This window comes from Semicossyphus pulcher, unplaced genomic scaffold (genome assembly GCF_022749685.1).
Source record: "Semicossyphus pulcher isolate SPU_LCO1_2020_fin unplaced genomic scaffold, fSemPul1.0.p SCAF_15, whole genome shotgun sequence".
Classification (NCBI taxonomy): Eukaryota; Metazoa; Chordata; class Actinopteri; order Labriformes; family Labridae; genus Semicossyphus; species Semicossyphus pulcher.
The window spans coordinates 19,576,559-19,593,480 of NW_027211659.1; the positions used below are offsets into that span (position 1 = coordinate 19,576,559).

The 16,922-nt window shown below is 37.4% G+C and overlaps 1 protein-coding gene across 1 annotated transcript in view; it reads left to right on the forward strand.

The window, feature by feature from the left end:
• The window catches only part of thsd7ba (thrombospondin, type I, domain containing 7Ba), a 184,926-nt gene that overhangs the window by 146,409 nt on the left and 21,595 nt on the right, over positions 1–16,922 (forward strand). The window contains exons 16-17 of the mRNA XM_069663300.1: positions 12,906–13,039; positions 14,235–14,388. Of these exons, the coding sequence (XP_069519401.1) occupies positions 12,906–13,039; positions 14,235–14,388 (288 nt within the window). The remainder of the gene's footprint in view (positions 1–12,905; positions 13,040–14,234; positions 14,389–16,922) is intronic.

Below are 16,922 nucleotides of genomic sequence, written 5' to 3' on the forward strand. Positions count from 1 at the left end.
CGAATACTGAATTACATAACTATCAAAACATTGTTGATAACTTATTCTTCTTCTTTGTTGTTTTACTGTTGTATCATGCATGTTTTTTGGTTGTTCTATATCTATGTTGAGGTTACAGATCCCATTTCAAAAACAAGATGGCTACTTTTTGTTTTGATTTTGTAGTAAAGACCTACAATATGCATTGTGACCATCGGTGTCTTTATGCCAACTCTTTAATGATTCTAATTGGTAGTTTAGGTACATATTCAGTCCATCCCCTTAACAATACTCAGCTCAAAGGGGCAAAAAGAAAAAGATAATTGTCAGTACACCTCTTTTAGGTAAAAACCCTTTGTATCACAATGAGCACAGGTTCAAATTGTGTGTAATGTATTAGTTTTGCTTGTATCTTGTCAAAAAACAGCTCTGCAACCTCAAGTCAAATGTTACTATTCAACTGGTCTTTTCTGCTACGACACAATTAAAATTGGTCACTGCTAGGAATGCCAAAAACATGTAATATACTGGGATATAAAAACATAACAATGAATCATAGAAGGGAAAAAATGCAACGGCTGCTTTATGGCAAGCCTGTGAGCTTCAGAAAGACAGTTCAAGTGACACACCTATAATACAGCACGCCATTATCTTTAATACATATGCAATGAACATTTGCGCTATTGAAGTTGTCTACATCTTCTTTCTTTTTTTCAACCAAGCCCTGATGTCCCAAATAGCCTTTAATCAGCTAGCTTGCATGCTTACTGTCTGATCATGCCACTTCAGGACAGATCTTTGGAGAAACTAAATCACATGTCCACATGTCACATTCACTGCTGCTGACAGCTTTCTCTGACTCCCAGCAATGACCGATCTAATATTAGGCGTTGCCTTCAAATACACACTTCAAGCCAGTCATTTTTTTGCCAGTGCTGCTAGAGGGTTGGGCAATTGCTACTACCACAAATGGTTTTATTCAACGTATGTGTCACAATTGTCAACTCTAATTTTCCAGCTCACTGCTTCATTTCACCAAATTAAGCATTGGGTGCTTGTTTGGTGCTTACATATCATCACTGGATGTCTTGGCTTAGTTCAGGGTGTTCGTCTGCTTGCCAAATGTCAGTGAGCTATGAGCTGATGCTGCTGAGTTTTTTGAGCTTTGCTGTGATGTCTTTTTTTTTTTTAGAAAACACAGGCTGGAAAACTCACAGATACCATTCATTAAAGGCATTCATTTGTGGAGGGCTTTTTTATTGCTTCCCAACAGATCTGCTTGTGAGCAATGTCATGGTGCCTTCTATTATGACTGCCAAGCTCTGCTGTTCTTCAATGCTGCTGCTCATAGAGACCATTTCCTGGGTTCTAAAGCCAAGACTGTTAAGCTTGTAAGATGAATAGTAAATTATCTGCACCAAAGCTGAGGTCTTATTATAATGCTATATAGCATGTGGATCTATTATATTAAGTTTCATTTCCTTTGACAGTTGGCTGCACATTATTGGCAATTGCCACCTTAGCAACCCTTATGATGAGCTGAGCAATATGTCTGCACAAGCCATGTATCAGGGAAAATGCAGTGGTCACTATCGCTGATAATTATGTGGAGTTCTCTCAGCTTTTCTATTCTGTTTCACATCTTGATCTTATCTGTATCATTGATGCACAGGAATAAAAAAAAGGTGGCATTTGTTGGTGTACTATGTTGTGGTCAATATCTTGACTGTGGACAAAAGAGACTATAAACTAAGACGAAAGTCTGCTCTGTCCAGGGGTGCTCTTTGGTTTCCCTACATGTAAGGGTAAAAAATGATGACCAAACTATCCATTATGTAACACCTTCCACCTACCTCATGGACCATAATTGCATTTGCAACTCATTTGGTAACAGGACATTCAACTACAGTGCAGAAAAGTAACTTCCTCATTATCTGCAGTAAAAGTACAGCTGCGGTTGCAATATAAGCTGTTTTTTTATAATCTTAGTCAAGAACAAGGTTTTTCGGTTAACAACTAGTCATGTAATTTACTATACTTAATTGAAAAGTGATTGCTCTTACCTGTAGTTAAAAAGTTGGGAGCTAGTGAAACAAAAGTTGAGTGAAACTGTTAGATTTATTTTCAACTCCTGCACCCTATAAAGCAAATGAAGCTTGTAATGTTTAGTTTTAAGATCTGAACCCAAAAATCCCAGAGGTACAATATAATAATCTAATCATGGTGAGATGATCTTTCTGACACCACTAGCTGGGTGGCTAATGCCAGTGTAGCGTTAAGGGGTAGCAAGCTTAATAACTAATAAATAGCAAAAGGATTTAGGTTTACCTTAAATTCAGTGTTGGACGCCACCCAATTTTGACAAAACAGGGAAAACTTATAATTAGTTATTAATGACTTTAGGCTCATGATCTCAGGGTTGCTACAAGGTTCTTGGACATGGTGTACAGTGACTTTACAATTTCATACACACACAAATCACATGGATCAAGGTCTTTATAAATGAATGGTTTATTTAACTACTTCTAAGCGGAATATGAATGAAGAAATGAACAGGGACAATGAATACAAAGATGAACAATAAATTAATGACAATGGACCACATTGTAGATGGCATCTGTGACTAGTTTCTTTGATGTTTTAGAATTAAATGGGATTTAATTACTAATGCATCGTTCAGCAGTTGAGAGTTTAAAAGGGCACCAAGGAAGATTGTGAATGCAATTCAAAAGTAATTCTAATTTTAAAAGATTTTAGGTTTAGGTTTAATGTTAATTAATCCTAGTTAATTTAGCATCAAGCATCAACACACGGGAGATGTAATTGTATCACCTGATGATCATCTGATGGGTGCTCTTTTGGCGCTCGGGCCTTTTCAGGACGGCTTTTGTCCCTCGTGGCCGATTCGGCTTGAATCGGGTTTCTCCATCTCTCTCTCTCTCTCCGGCTCAGCAGGTAGCTGAATCATCTTCGTCTTCACCCCCCTTTCTCTGGCTGGGGTGAAGTCTGTGGCAGTTTTGCCAGACATCGTTCGGGAGTGTCTTTTGTGCAAAGTCTTCTTTAAAGGTTGCTGGATTCGGCTTCTTCAACACGTTCAGTGCAGCACGGGATCAGCACGGTGATACTGGCGGCGTTCTGCGGCCTAGTACACAATAAGGCCGTTCTTTACGGCTCAGGACTTCAGGAGAGGTTCAGGCTACATGGGCTGACAGCAGAACCTGGGACAGGCCATGTGGAGGAAAGAGAACTCAGAGGAGTCAGGAACAAGAGTAACAGGACAAGAGACAGGACGAAGAGAGCAAGAGGAAGTTGCTTGGAGCTTTAAAATCTTGGGACCAGAGGGGTCTGGTCTCTGTGGTCCCTCTCTAGCCACACCCATGAGGAGAAGGCTCTGAGATTGAGATTATTTCTTTTAAAGCATTAAAATCAATATTGCCTACTTCACATATTTAATTCTTTCATATTTAAAAGTTGGACTCTGTCAACTACAGAACGATACCAAACGCTTGATATTAATTGTTGAATAAAACCTGTTGAAAAGGGATTAAATGAACTAAACAATTTAACAACAAGGTAGATGGCAACATCCATTATGACGACAAATAGTATATACATGTACACGTACACGTCTGCATATGCACAGATAAACCTTTCTGCACATCACATGAATGGATCAAATTATCTCACTTGTCCACATGTGGTCTTCCTTTGTTAGGAGACTGACATGAGGAGGAGGTGTGATCAGGATGAGGGGAACTGCAGTTTCAGATTCACATTAAAACAATTTTCACAGTATTAAAATATGTTAGCTCAGCATAAAATTACTTTAAGTACATTTCAATTGCATAGGAGAGTCAGTCACTTTAGTCCTTATATTCTTTGCAGAAAGGATGTCTGCATGTGAGTTATCTTCTCTGAAATGTGAGAAGGGTCGTAAACTTGGGGGATGGTTGGTACCTAAATTGACCATTTGTACCAGCACTCTTCTTACAGACTCTGCATGTGTCTGTTCCAATGATCAGAATACTTTGTAAAAAAGATGCAGAATTAAGGTCAAGACGATTCACGCTACACACAAGGTAGCTAACAGAAGCCACCCACAGCAGTAGTTACTAATTAAGTTGAGTTGCCCTTTATATTAAGCTATATTATTGTTGAATATTTTGGAAAATGCATTAAACATTTGACACATGGCTTATGGTATAAACTATGCTGTCTTTCAGTCTTCTGTAAAGACAAAGCACAATGTAGTCCTTTCCCCTCTGGAGAGGAAACATTTCAAGGCTCTCCATGGACTTTTTTTTATTTTACATTAAGTGGCCTCCTTGGGTTGCACTATAAACACGGAAAAGAACCCATAACTAAGTTTTTATAAGCAGTGAAACCCAAGAACTGAACCTTCAGGAGGACAGATGTAAATATGTGAGGCATCAGCAAGAAAAATGGGATAACTGTAGGATACTGACACTCAGTAAATTGGCCAGACAATTGGAGAGGTTGAAGCAAAGCTGTAAAGCGCCTAGTTTTGTTTTTTGTTAAATGATGATCTTGCTGGTGATTTTATCGAACAGTTGTAAATATCAAAGTACTCAATTCACTATATCACGTTTTAAAAAAAAAAAAAAAGCATGATTATGACAAAATGAGTAAGAAAAGCTGGTTAAAAGTGGCGCACTTGCCCGGTGCAGCGTTAATCCATTTTAAGAAAACAATGGCATACTGTTAAAAGTAAAATTACCTTGTGAGGAACTTTATGAGTTGAAAAGACTCAAACTGGTCGTGTGTAGTGGGTCCACACCACGGGGAGGTTCCAAAGCAGCAAGTCGGTGACACGGCAATATTTCAGTTTCAGCTCCTCGTCACACCGGCAACTTCAATTATTCAAGCTGAGAAATTGCCATTCAAATATCAATCATTCAAATTTTGTATCTACTGACACATATTTCTGCCCATACAATAACTATTAAGCTTTATATGAAGAAATTTGTCTGTTTTATGGGAGAAGAAGACAAAGATTTACAAAGAAAATTGTGATTTGCCAAATCTTTTCCCACTATTTCATCCATCTGCATGTTCTCCTACAAATTGTCCCAAGGTATCTATCAAAAAAAAAAGATATGTTAAGAAATGTTATATTTTTGTCTTTTCCTGAGTGCACCCACAAGCTAAAGTCATCATCCTCCTATATGAGAGCAAATTACTTTTTAAACCAACTGCTAATGGATATACCAGAGCCAATTATACAAAAAAAAATTTAGAAGAGCAGGGCATGGGTCCACAATTACGAGGCGTCTCCCTGCAATACAAACTGTGATAGTGTCAGTCTGAAGTGCTGCAGCTCAGAAAAGCTACACTTTGGAGCCTCCCTCTCTTTACTTAAAGCTGTTAACCCCCCATATGGTCCACAACATTTACTTGAGATACAAAATTCAATCATATGTTCTTTCTCCTAATAAGAAAAACTAATTGTATTAAGCGGCTCTGTGAATATACATACAATAAACATACACATATCATTTGATGGTGGAATGACTTCCTTAAAGGCACAGTTGTTGCACTTAAGCAAACAAAAGACATGAGAAACATAAGAACAACTACCAAACTCCTATAAATTAATTTTGTAAAGACTCTTTTTTTTAGTTTAGATATTTTTTTAGTTTATAGTTATTCTATTTAAAAGTGCAAAGCCACTATACCATCTAGTAATTTGATCATTTAATTTATTCTTTTTCACAGGACCTAAAATTAAACAAATATTAGAAAAAATAATAATTATTATATATGTATATATATATATATATATATTGCAAGACTTCAGTATAGTGCTTACCTTGAAGTAAAAACTAGTCATATACTTTACAATTTTAAAATGTGAAAGAGAAGTATTGGCATGGTGTATGAAGAAAAACTTTAAACTATTATTTAAAGTTGCTGCGTGGCTTGCAATATGTCTCTTCTAATGCAATCATGTTATGTTGAGCTGTGTCCTCACATTAAAATATGTTTTCTTTCAGAGCCTGAAAGAGAACTCAATTGCCACATGATTTGTGTTGTCTGTGTTGCTGTAAAACCAATACAGGGGTCGGTCAAGTCATATGTTAGATATAAATCTTGTCTTCGGTTGTGTCAGGGTTGGGAGTGCAGGCAGGAGGGAAGGACCAAATGCTGATGTTAACAGGCAGAATTGTCTAAGCACTGTAATTTTTTGTCTATTAGATAGCTTATGAGCAGGCATTTGCAAGTAGGTAGGCAGGCAGGCAGGCAGGCATACTGGTAACAGGAAACTGGCAGGTAGGAAGGCAGGCAGGTCCAGGCTCAAGTATAAAAACTGCAAAAGCAAAACACAAGGCAAGACAGCAACAACGCACCTGGCAATGATGACGAAATGGCAATGGAACAAAATAAATGGTCCAATATTTGGAATCAGGCTGATGAGGGTAATGGACACAAGTGAAAGGGTGGGCAGGATAGGTCAGGTAACTGCAAGGTAAACCTTTTTTTAATCCTACAGTATAATTTTACTGTTCTTTAGATACTAAACATGGCCAAGCTATTTCCTGTGCCATTGCAATTTGAACAAACTCACTGCTTTAATTAAAATAAATAAAAAATATTAATAGCTAAATACATCATGTTCTACAGAATAACATCTTCAAATATTCCCCCGGTTGAATGAAGAAGACAATGAGTGCTTTGATCACATTTCTTTCTCATGGCTGAATCTTGCTCAGCCTCAGGAGATCGCTGTTATCCCCCAGTCTTAAATCATCAGGATGTGTGAAGGGCCCTGTGTGTCAGTAGGGCTTAGGAGTAGCTGATAAACTCTGAATTTTTATTAAGTTGGTGCAGAGTCCTTTGTTTCCTAAAATTGCAAGTGTAGTTTTTGATTTTCTTGTGATTTAGGTTTTCCAAATTGTTTTTCTTTCTGTTACAGTGTTTTGAGTATGTGAACAACCAACACTAATGTTTTTTGGCTAAATGTTTTTGGCCACGTGGCTGCATTTGACCTTTTCTTCTCTCATCTTAATTATTAACAGCGACTGAGATTTAAGTATTTAGCAAAAGAAGAAAAAAAAACAAAGCTTCATTTTGCAAGAGTGTTTTATGTGTTTTTTTCTGAAAAGTGCAAATACAGCAGTTGTCTCACTCACACAGACAGTAATCCTAACGGCTACATCATACTGGATGTTGGCTCATTTTCAACTTATCATTTCATGACTATATTTGACAGGTCATTATCACACGGGAATATATTCCACAGTGTTTCTCAGAGGAGCCATTGTTTTCTAACTCATCCATGGGCCTTTTGAATGTAAAAGCACAGTCTATTTGAAGCTGTAGTCACACAATGACAATTAGAGAGATTTATAAGATGAAGTGCTCTTCTTGAAGGCTCCCTGTCCCTTTTTCCCTATGGCCTGTTGGCACTTCACGTGTCCTTTTGTATATGTGTTCATTTGTGTATAAATGTGTGGACGTTTTCTCTGTGTGGATGCTCATGCATGCGTAGGCACCTGTATTTATTTGTGTCTGTGTGCATGGGTTCTTATCAAGTCTTATCGGATGTGTATTGTTTTTTTCAATTGAAACCATAACCTTAATCTAAACAGCAGTAGGAAGACAGTATTCAATTTACTTTCCATGCCATTCAAGTGGCAAGGTCATGGCAGAAACATATTTCTCCATAGATATTGGACTTAAACAATGTGAAAATGGACCTTGTGTGAGCAGACTAAGGAGATCTTTGTTCCGATAATCCTGTTTAAATTGAACTGAAATAAAAAACTAAAACAGCAGAGCTTTAAATCTATTGGAAAGAAAGCTAAGGCTTTGTTCTTGCTCATCATCACGATGTATGTTCATTGATGACATTAGTATGTGTAGTAACGTGCAGCGTAAAACAGTGACAGCAAGCAGACTACAGCGATCTCATCTTGTTAAAGCTGCAGTAGGTAAGATGGAGAAGAGAGCAGACTTTGCTTCACAATTTGAAAGATCGCAACCTCCAGGTCCCTCCCCCTCTCTCTCTGCGGCGCTCAGTCCTGCCTCCAAAGCCCTCCCCGCAGAGGAGGCTGTCATGCACGTGCAGGCTAGTAACCACAACGACTGAAGAAGCAAGATATACAATGGCAGACACACCAGTAAAAACATGAAATGACAACAACCGCAGCCGTTGTATTACACCATCAACACTATCGAAGCAGATACACATCAAACCAGTGGAAATCAGTGTTTTTACTGTGAACGGTAATCTACAGCTAATTCTATTTGGCAAAACCACCAGCACTTAGTTTGCTGACAGAGACTGTGAAGAAAACAACAGAGCCACCTAAGCAGTAACTTACTGATGTTGTGAACATTTAGCCGTGAGAGCGCAGGCACACGTAGCGATCAGGAGAAGTCTGAAATGTTAACACTGCCTGGACACTTCACAAAGATATTTTCAGCCAATCCGCCATGAAACAGCGCTGAACAACAGCAGCAGCGGGAACAAGCTAACGTTAGCCCGACTGCAACACCAACGTAACATCAGAGTAAGCGCAGATATCTTAACAATGTGGAGAAATTTTTTGAAAACAAATACAGCAAAAATTAAGCTGGGGTAATTACATGTCAAGCAGAACTGTCTAACTCAGCCTCACTTTATAATCCTCTCAGGGCCTGTAGCTCTCGCCACCTCGGAAATGCCGCTCCAATGTTTACTCTCGTTTCATTTTAGTCTCAGTCCAACTCTTTCTTTTTAGCTTGCCTTTTCCTCTTTTTTCTCCTTCGGTTTAACGGTCCTGTAGTGTAAGCCGTAGTTAGCAATGGAGGGATGGGCAGTTTATCATTCCCCGTGGTTGTTCTTGAGCCATTGTGGGCACAAACCGGCTGACACTGCGCACACTGAAAAATTTTAGTTTGACTATGTGAGCATGCGCGGAGTAGTGGTGCTGCGCAGCTTGTGATTGACAGCAGCCTGAGAGACTGCTCGGCTCTGATTGGTTGTGTGTTTCGGGAGCGTTGGATTCTTTCAAATGCCATTAGGAGCAGTAGGAGAGACCACAGGAACATTATTTTTTTTAAGATTATCTCTCTCATGTACTACAGCATGTTTAAAGTGACAGTTTGAACGAGTTAGTTAGTAAGTTAGTTTTAATAATGTTACCTACTGCAGTTTTAACACTGATCTAAAATAAAAAGCTGTGGTAATTGGTGTATAACTGAAATAATAATAATCTTTAGGAGGAACTGATTTTTTACTGCAAGAATACAAGAAAGACTATCACAATAAGCTTTTTGATATTGCACTCTTCTTATAAAGATGAGCATATTTCAAAAAATAAAAATAAATGTAGTTCATATGACTTAAGGAGTTTTAAGATTTGTGTGAACATTTCTCAGCTTTTAGATTTGTTATTGATTAACAGGTTTTTAGTAGCCCCTTTTACACTGTCATTTCAAGGCGGGATTATGGCGCCTCTGTTACGAAACGTCGTCAGTGTAAACAGTGGAGCTGGCAGGGCAGAACAGCACCTTGTATGTAAAACACTTTACATCTCGCGCACATTTTGCTTCCACAACGCCGGAATGCCGTGTAAAGACACACACAGAGTCTGCTTCACGCCAGCATTGCTGGGTTTAATGTGAAATGGCTAAGGCGGCATGATGGCGAAGCTTTGTTACAGCGCTGAACATGACAACTGGTTAAGATAACAAAAAGTGCAAAGAAAACAAATCCATGTCCATTTTTAAACAACAGAAGTAATGTAATATAGATACTGTATATATATACATTACTATATATATAAGTAATGTTTTAACTTAGTAAGAGTTCAGATATTAATATTTAGTGGAATAAACCTGTTTTTTAATTACAGCTTTCATGCGTTTATGCATGCTGTCCACTCGTCTTTCACATTGCTGTTTGGCTGATTTTATGCCGCTGTTGGCACAAGAAATCAAGCAGCTCGGCTTTGTTCGATGGCTTGTGACCATCCAGCTTCCTCTTGATCACATTCAGGAGGTTTTTAATGGGGTTCAGATTTGGATTGGGCTGGCCATGACGAAGAGAGATACTGATTTAAGGAATTTGGAGTGGTCTCTTATTTTTTTGTCGGAGCTATATGTCCAATTTAACAATTTTCACATTATTACTTCGGTTTATTGACCCACATAACCATTTAGCTTAGGTTTTACAGACTAGGGATATAAGGCATTTTAAATACTAAATTTGTATACTAATAAATTAAATCACAATAGCAAAAAAAACGAAGAAAACCGTTTTGGTACAGGCGGACCACTTTTACATTGCAGAGTTGGTGATAAGGGCTAGGTTAACAGATTATGTTTGTTCGATTATGTCTGTTAACCCAGAACTTGATCCTTACCATGCTATACTGGGATGTGTCAAGGTTTTTAGATTGTCTTGTTATAACAATTTATCAATGCATGAACCATACAATATTTGGCTCAAACAAGCATTCTGTGAGTCCAGTAAATGTCCATGCTATCTAAGTATACAGCAACTTATGTTAGTAATGTGAAATAATGTGAAATTACTGTGGTAAATGCTAGTACTGTCTTGGGTTAGGGAATTTTATTTGAATGTCCTTTTTCCTGTGAAAAAAAATGGACATCTAAACTTTGTCTTGTCAGCATCCCAACAGTTAGATTTAGTCACGTTGTTTAGATACAGAGCACACAGCCTCTTTGAGCATATGCTCATTCACACCGACTTCCCTCTCACCATCTCAAGACAAATTAATTTCTGAGTTGCCTTCAGCTGCAGATCTGGCCATTGCACAGCTGTTGCAACCAACTGCAGCACTTAAACGCTGTCTCTGCACCATAAATTGCTCAGTTTGGCAAAATAGCCAGCACTACTAGAGACACTGTAGATTAAGTACTTAATCATTCTTTTTTTACTCTCATTAATGGAACACAGAACAGAATGTAGGTTTTTTTTATGTTAGCAAAACTACAAATGATTTTTACTGGCGGCTAAATCTAAAACTAATGATTATATTATTGTTCTTCTCTCCCCTGCCCCACTTCTGGTTTGTCGTGCTCTGCTAATATGGACAACCACGCAGGCTCAGGTCAGTGCAACTCATTCTGTACATATATTCTGCTTTAGCTAATGAAGACAAAATGCATGCAGATCTGTCCAAGTCGCATATACACCTGTGACCTTTTTTGTGTTTTGTTCAAGAGAAAAAAACAATAGCTTGATTGGAGAGACTGCACACAGTTGGAAATAATCATAAAGACTTTGTTACATTGTCGTTACAATTTTTGATAGAGACAAAGATATCATTCTTGCATTGCCTATCTAATAGAGTTATTTGATTTCTGTTTTTTATATCCTTAAATAATTAAAACAGTATAGACTACAAAGATTGGCTGTAATTTACTGTACAGTATATTTAATACACTCTTGCTGTTTCCTTTTTTATGAAAGCTCCTGGTTAATGTAAGATGTTGTTGGAAGCAAATAAAAATATTCTCCTGTCATTGTATCATTCACCAACTAACAAATTACTTATTAATATCAATCAGACATGTGTTGAGGCACTATAAACTATTTAGTAACTTGCTTTCTCAACCAACAAATGGTGTTAATGCTCACTGAAATCTTTATATACTGAGAAAAGTGACCAGAGATGTGTTGATAAAAATTAGCTGTTGAAATTGTGTAGAGAAAGTCAAAGCAGAGCAGTTGCCAGTTTACCCAGCAGGGGCATCTGCAGGGACAGATGGGAGATGATGAGGGTGTGTAATAGGCATCTGTGTGGCCCTTGGGGGAGGGAATACTCAACACACATTTCCTCTGCATGTATACACGCACACACACACACACGCACGCACGCACACACACACACACACACACACACACACACACACCCATTACAGCTTGTCATAGCTTTTTCCACAAATTGTCCTCTGGAGTATACCTTTTACTGTGGCAGACTGTTACATAGATTGAGAGTAAACATGTGCTTACAGGAGCATTGCACTGGCTGTTCCCTTGGTTATACAGACAGGCCAGAGAGATAACTAGCTGAGTGGGGACAAGTGAATAGGCACAAAATCCAGCCAATTACACCCTTAGCTGAAGTGCCTATTGCAATGGTCATTGTCGTTTTACACACTCCATTTCATATCATGCATAGATTTTATTTCAGTAAAGAAGAAGAACATTTGATTTTGTTTTTTGGCCCTGTTTTGTAGTAGAAACATATTAAGTGTGCATCAGTTACTCCTTGCGTGATGAATCATGCACTTACTTCAACTTGGCATTGAACAATCACTTTTTTTATACATGTCTTTTCCTTTGTTTTTAATCATACGTTTAGCCTGTCATACTCCAAATGTAGGAAAAATAAGGGACATTGTACATATGGTAAGTTCCAGAATCTTTGAAAACACAAAATAAGTGTTTTTTTAACTGGTGATACAGTAATATAGAGATCATAAACATCCCAGGGAAGCAATATTCATATTCATAACAATATAACTGCTTGGTGTTAAAAATACAAAGACACTATAAGCAAATTGGTTCTCAAGCATGAGTCTTGTCATATAAAACAGCTTGTTGACATGCATAGCTACAAGATCAGGTCAATGAACTATATCTGAAAGTATTTTGTTGGATTTACCAAAGGAAAACCCATAGTAAATACAGGTTTTAACCTATGGATGGCATAGGTTCCCATGAAAAGTGATTGTGCCCCTTATAACTTCTACATTACCAACTAGTTTATGCATCACTCTATCATGTAGCATGTAACGTGTCTGTGTTTGTGCAGTATGTGTGTTGAACAGCTTGTTCATTTTTCAGGAAACACACTGTGCTGCTCCCTTTCTATAATCCCTCGTGTGTCTCTTTCCTGTGCTCATGATTGTTTCTTTTTATGTTTGTGTTTACCAATGCATACATATAGGTGTACGAGGCTGTGAGGTGCCACAGTGAATGCAGCCGATATAAGTGGAGGATCGATCCCTGGTCCATTTGTACCATCAACACTGTGGACGACCTGCCGGGCTGTGGGGAGGGAGTCCAAAGCCGGAAGATCAGGTCAGTGAGTTGGTTAGGCTCACAGCCTGGTATTGCAACACACGCCAGGAGGAGTTGACTGGCAACCCTCCTGTAAATACAGTAAAAAAATAAGAATAGATTAAAAATAAAAATAATAATAAAATTACGAGGTATATACAACTGTTATACAAATAGGAGTAAGTGACAACATAAAGTGACAGTTATGGGATAAAGTGACATATGCAGGATGGGATAGTACAGAATGGTTTGAGGTCTAAGGTTTGCAATATGGTACAATATAAGGTGCAGTATAAAAGTGCGTAAGTAATAAAACTGTAAAAAATCGCAGTTATAAAATACTAAAATATAATACACTATATAATATACTATACTATACAAGCCTATACTATATATAATACTATATAAGTACTATATACAGTCAAAACAACTATTTGTATTTACTAATGAGTGTTGCTACATTTCTTTGCATTGCCTTTTTGGTTGTACTTAATATAGCCGCAGAGAAAAGCAGTAAAGTGTTGACCTTTTCTGCATGCAGCTTGTACAAGTGTTGCTATTTGATTGCGCACCATTGGAAATGGGAAATGCCACTGTGTTACTAGGTCAAAAGTACGTGCTCTTTAGTACAAGCTTTCTTACGTGAGAACAACCACTGATCCAAAAACTGGTCCCCAGCTAAAACCATAATATGCCACGAATGTTTTTTTAACAGAGACCCTACAATTTTTTCACCTGCTAGTTTCTATGTTTGTTACAGCACTTTGAACTTACGTCTGGATGAACCTGTAGTAGGGTATAGCTAATAATCAACTAAAACTATTTGGTTCTTACAGACAACCACATGAATTTCACATGTGCAAAAACACGTTTGCAAAAGTGAAACATGTACTTTTCACATGAGAAACATGCAAAACATGTGGTTTGTATCATTTTGGTGGTGTCCATGCATCCCGATTTTCCATATGTGATCATTAGAAAATGTGATTGCATGTGGAAGATGTATGGAATGTAAGAATTCTGTCTTGTGAAGCTAATGTAAAGATGGCCTTGAGACACAATAAACATTTTAGAGACCCTGTTAGATCAAACAATCCTCAAAAAATGGTAATGTATATCACATCAGAAAGTAGATAATGTGTTTTGAAACCTATAAAGGACACAGTTAGGAGTGTCCCAGAGGTTGGTTACACGGATACATCTGCTGCTCTGTTAGGTGTGTGAAGAAGGGAACAGGTGGAGAGGACAGCAGTGTGGAGGACAGTCTGTGTGACCAGGAGGAAATGCCACCCAGAGCCCAGGTCTGCTTTCTGGCCTGCCCAAATGACTGTGTCACGGCACCCTGGGGATCTTGGAGCAACTGCCCTCTGGTAAGAGGCAATAATTTAGTTTTATTTTCTTGGTTGGTTTACAAGTTGTATGCATAGTTGAGACTATTCATTATATTAAAAATGCAGGGTGATAATCATCAACATATAGAGAGGTAAAGGGTAAATAGCTATATAAGCCGCTGGAAATTTAATGTAGATTTAAGTTACATTTGTGTCCAAACGTAAGCATAATTATACAATCCTTCCTCTATTTTCTTCCAATCATGCTCAGATTATATATAATGAAAGTGCTTTGTTTGCTGCAAATATCACTTTCGACTGGTGTTTATTTCTGACTTCTTTTCTTAATTAGTTTTGGCTTATTTAGAAAATTGATTTACATACATATTAGCCAGAATGATGCTGCAATACTGTTGTCATACTCAACGATATGTGTTGACAAAGACAGAGAAGTAATGTTTTATTAGACTGTATATAGATCTCAAAGTTAAAAACAACAAATTAACATTATAATTACATTTAAGGTATGAATTTGAAGTTATTATTAATTAAAGATAATATTTAAAGAGCTCTTGTGTGCTTTCACCCAGCTGTAACCTCATGTTTTTTTAAATAACATTTACACTTTAATCATGGGTACTGCAAATTGAATTTATTCTACTAATGTTCCTTCACTGTCCAATTAATGTTAGCCCTTAGGCTAAAGAACTATGTGGCATATGTTCCATAGTGCTTCTAGCCAAGGCTACTGAACGAACAGTCATACATTTGTGTAGTTTGCTCACCAGATATTTCGAGTCATTCAGTCGTTCAATCTGCAAGCTTTGTCAGCAATTTTAACAGCGGTAATATACAGCAGTCTAATGCACTTGGTGATATATTAATGCTTAAACTGATAAAGACTTTATAGCCAAATTAACAGTAAAAGCCAGATAAGATTAAAAAAAAATGATTTTTTCGGGTTATTTGCCCTGAAACTGACCCATGTATCATAGTAGGAGTGTGTGACTATGGTGATTGTGTTTGTATCTGTTTGTTCAGTCAATCTAATGCCGGCTTATACAGAAGAAGTTAGCATGGTTTAGACTAAAATGGTACAGCAGCATTTATTGACTTTTTGACACAAGTAAGCAGCGAAGCTGCTGCCATAGTAAAAGATTAAAGATAATGTTAAGATGTGAGAGTTTATACATTCTTGTCATTGGTATTGTAAAGAAAGAAATCAATAAATAATTTCAAGCTTTTTCAGAAAGACACTGAATGTTATGTTAAAATATACATTGATTTTTAACTCCACTGAGCTCTAAACAATTAAAAATGTCTACCTAATTGTACACACTATAGCATGTAAAATATCTCTTGCATGCATTTTCATAATTAATTAAGTTTCTGTACATTTATACAAACAATTTGAATACCAACAGTTGAACTCATTTGCAGTCATTGCTGAGAGTAAATGTCTACTACAAAATTTGACTGTAATTGGGAAAGTCAAAAGTTCTTGCAACAGTTTGTGCATTATTAAACTTTGCTAAACTCCACAACCAGCCCTTTTCATGAAGCCTGAACCCACCATGATGTCATACAGAAACCCAAGTCACTGAATCATTATTGATTCTACACTATCTCCATTTTCCTCCCAGACAAGTATGTAAGAAGAGATGGAGATAAATTCCTGACATCTGGCAAAGATATTTTTACCCTGCAAATGCATAGTGTTATTGTAGACAGAGATACTTAGTGTAAAATGTCCTGGTCCACTGTATTTGGAGAGAGTTGTATAGCTGTGAACCATTAATGTACTCAGCTGGAATAAGGATGTTGTATGGTATGTGCTGGATTATGCACCACCCAACCTAATCCTTTTTGGCGTTCTTTTTGTGCTTTTTGTCACAGAGTTTCAAAAATAAATCAACAAAATGTGCATAGAATACACTGAACTACAGTCACTGTACACTCTAAGGTTAATTGAAATGAGACATTTTTAACATTATTCCCTTGCCTCCCACCCCTCACCCCCCATACACACACACACACACACACACGAACACCAAAAGGAGATTTATTTTTTTTTTTTGTTCATCATCTATTCTTGTAAGTGCTCTCAATGTTTTGTGGTTTACATCATAGATTTCAAGCTAAACTGAAAAAAACTAATTGACTTCTTTGACCTCGGTAGGAGAACAGTTTCATAAAACCATTATGTTCTATTTATTGAAAAATATTAGGCAATATAGTGACTAATGCTTAAACTGAGGGCTAGATAATGATAAAATATTGGTTTGTGAGGAGAATACTTGTTTTATTTTTAAACTGGAGAACGGACAAAAAAAAGACACATTTGCGCTTTGCCAAACATGATATTCATATTCAAGAGCACGTCTATTCATAAGCTGTTTCCTCCAGCACAGCTAGGGGTGGATTTAGCTGAATGTGAAATTATCAGGATGAGAATCAACACTTTCAAGTCAAAAACCATACTGTAGCTCCCTGTGGGAAAAAGATAATTGTTCCTTTCCCTCTGGGTTTTGCTGTTCCAGGAGGATGGGGTAATAGAGAAAGCAGTAAGGTGC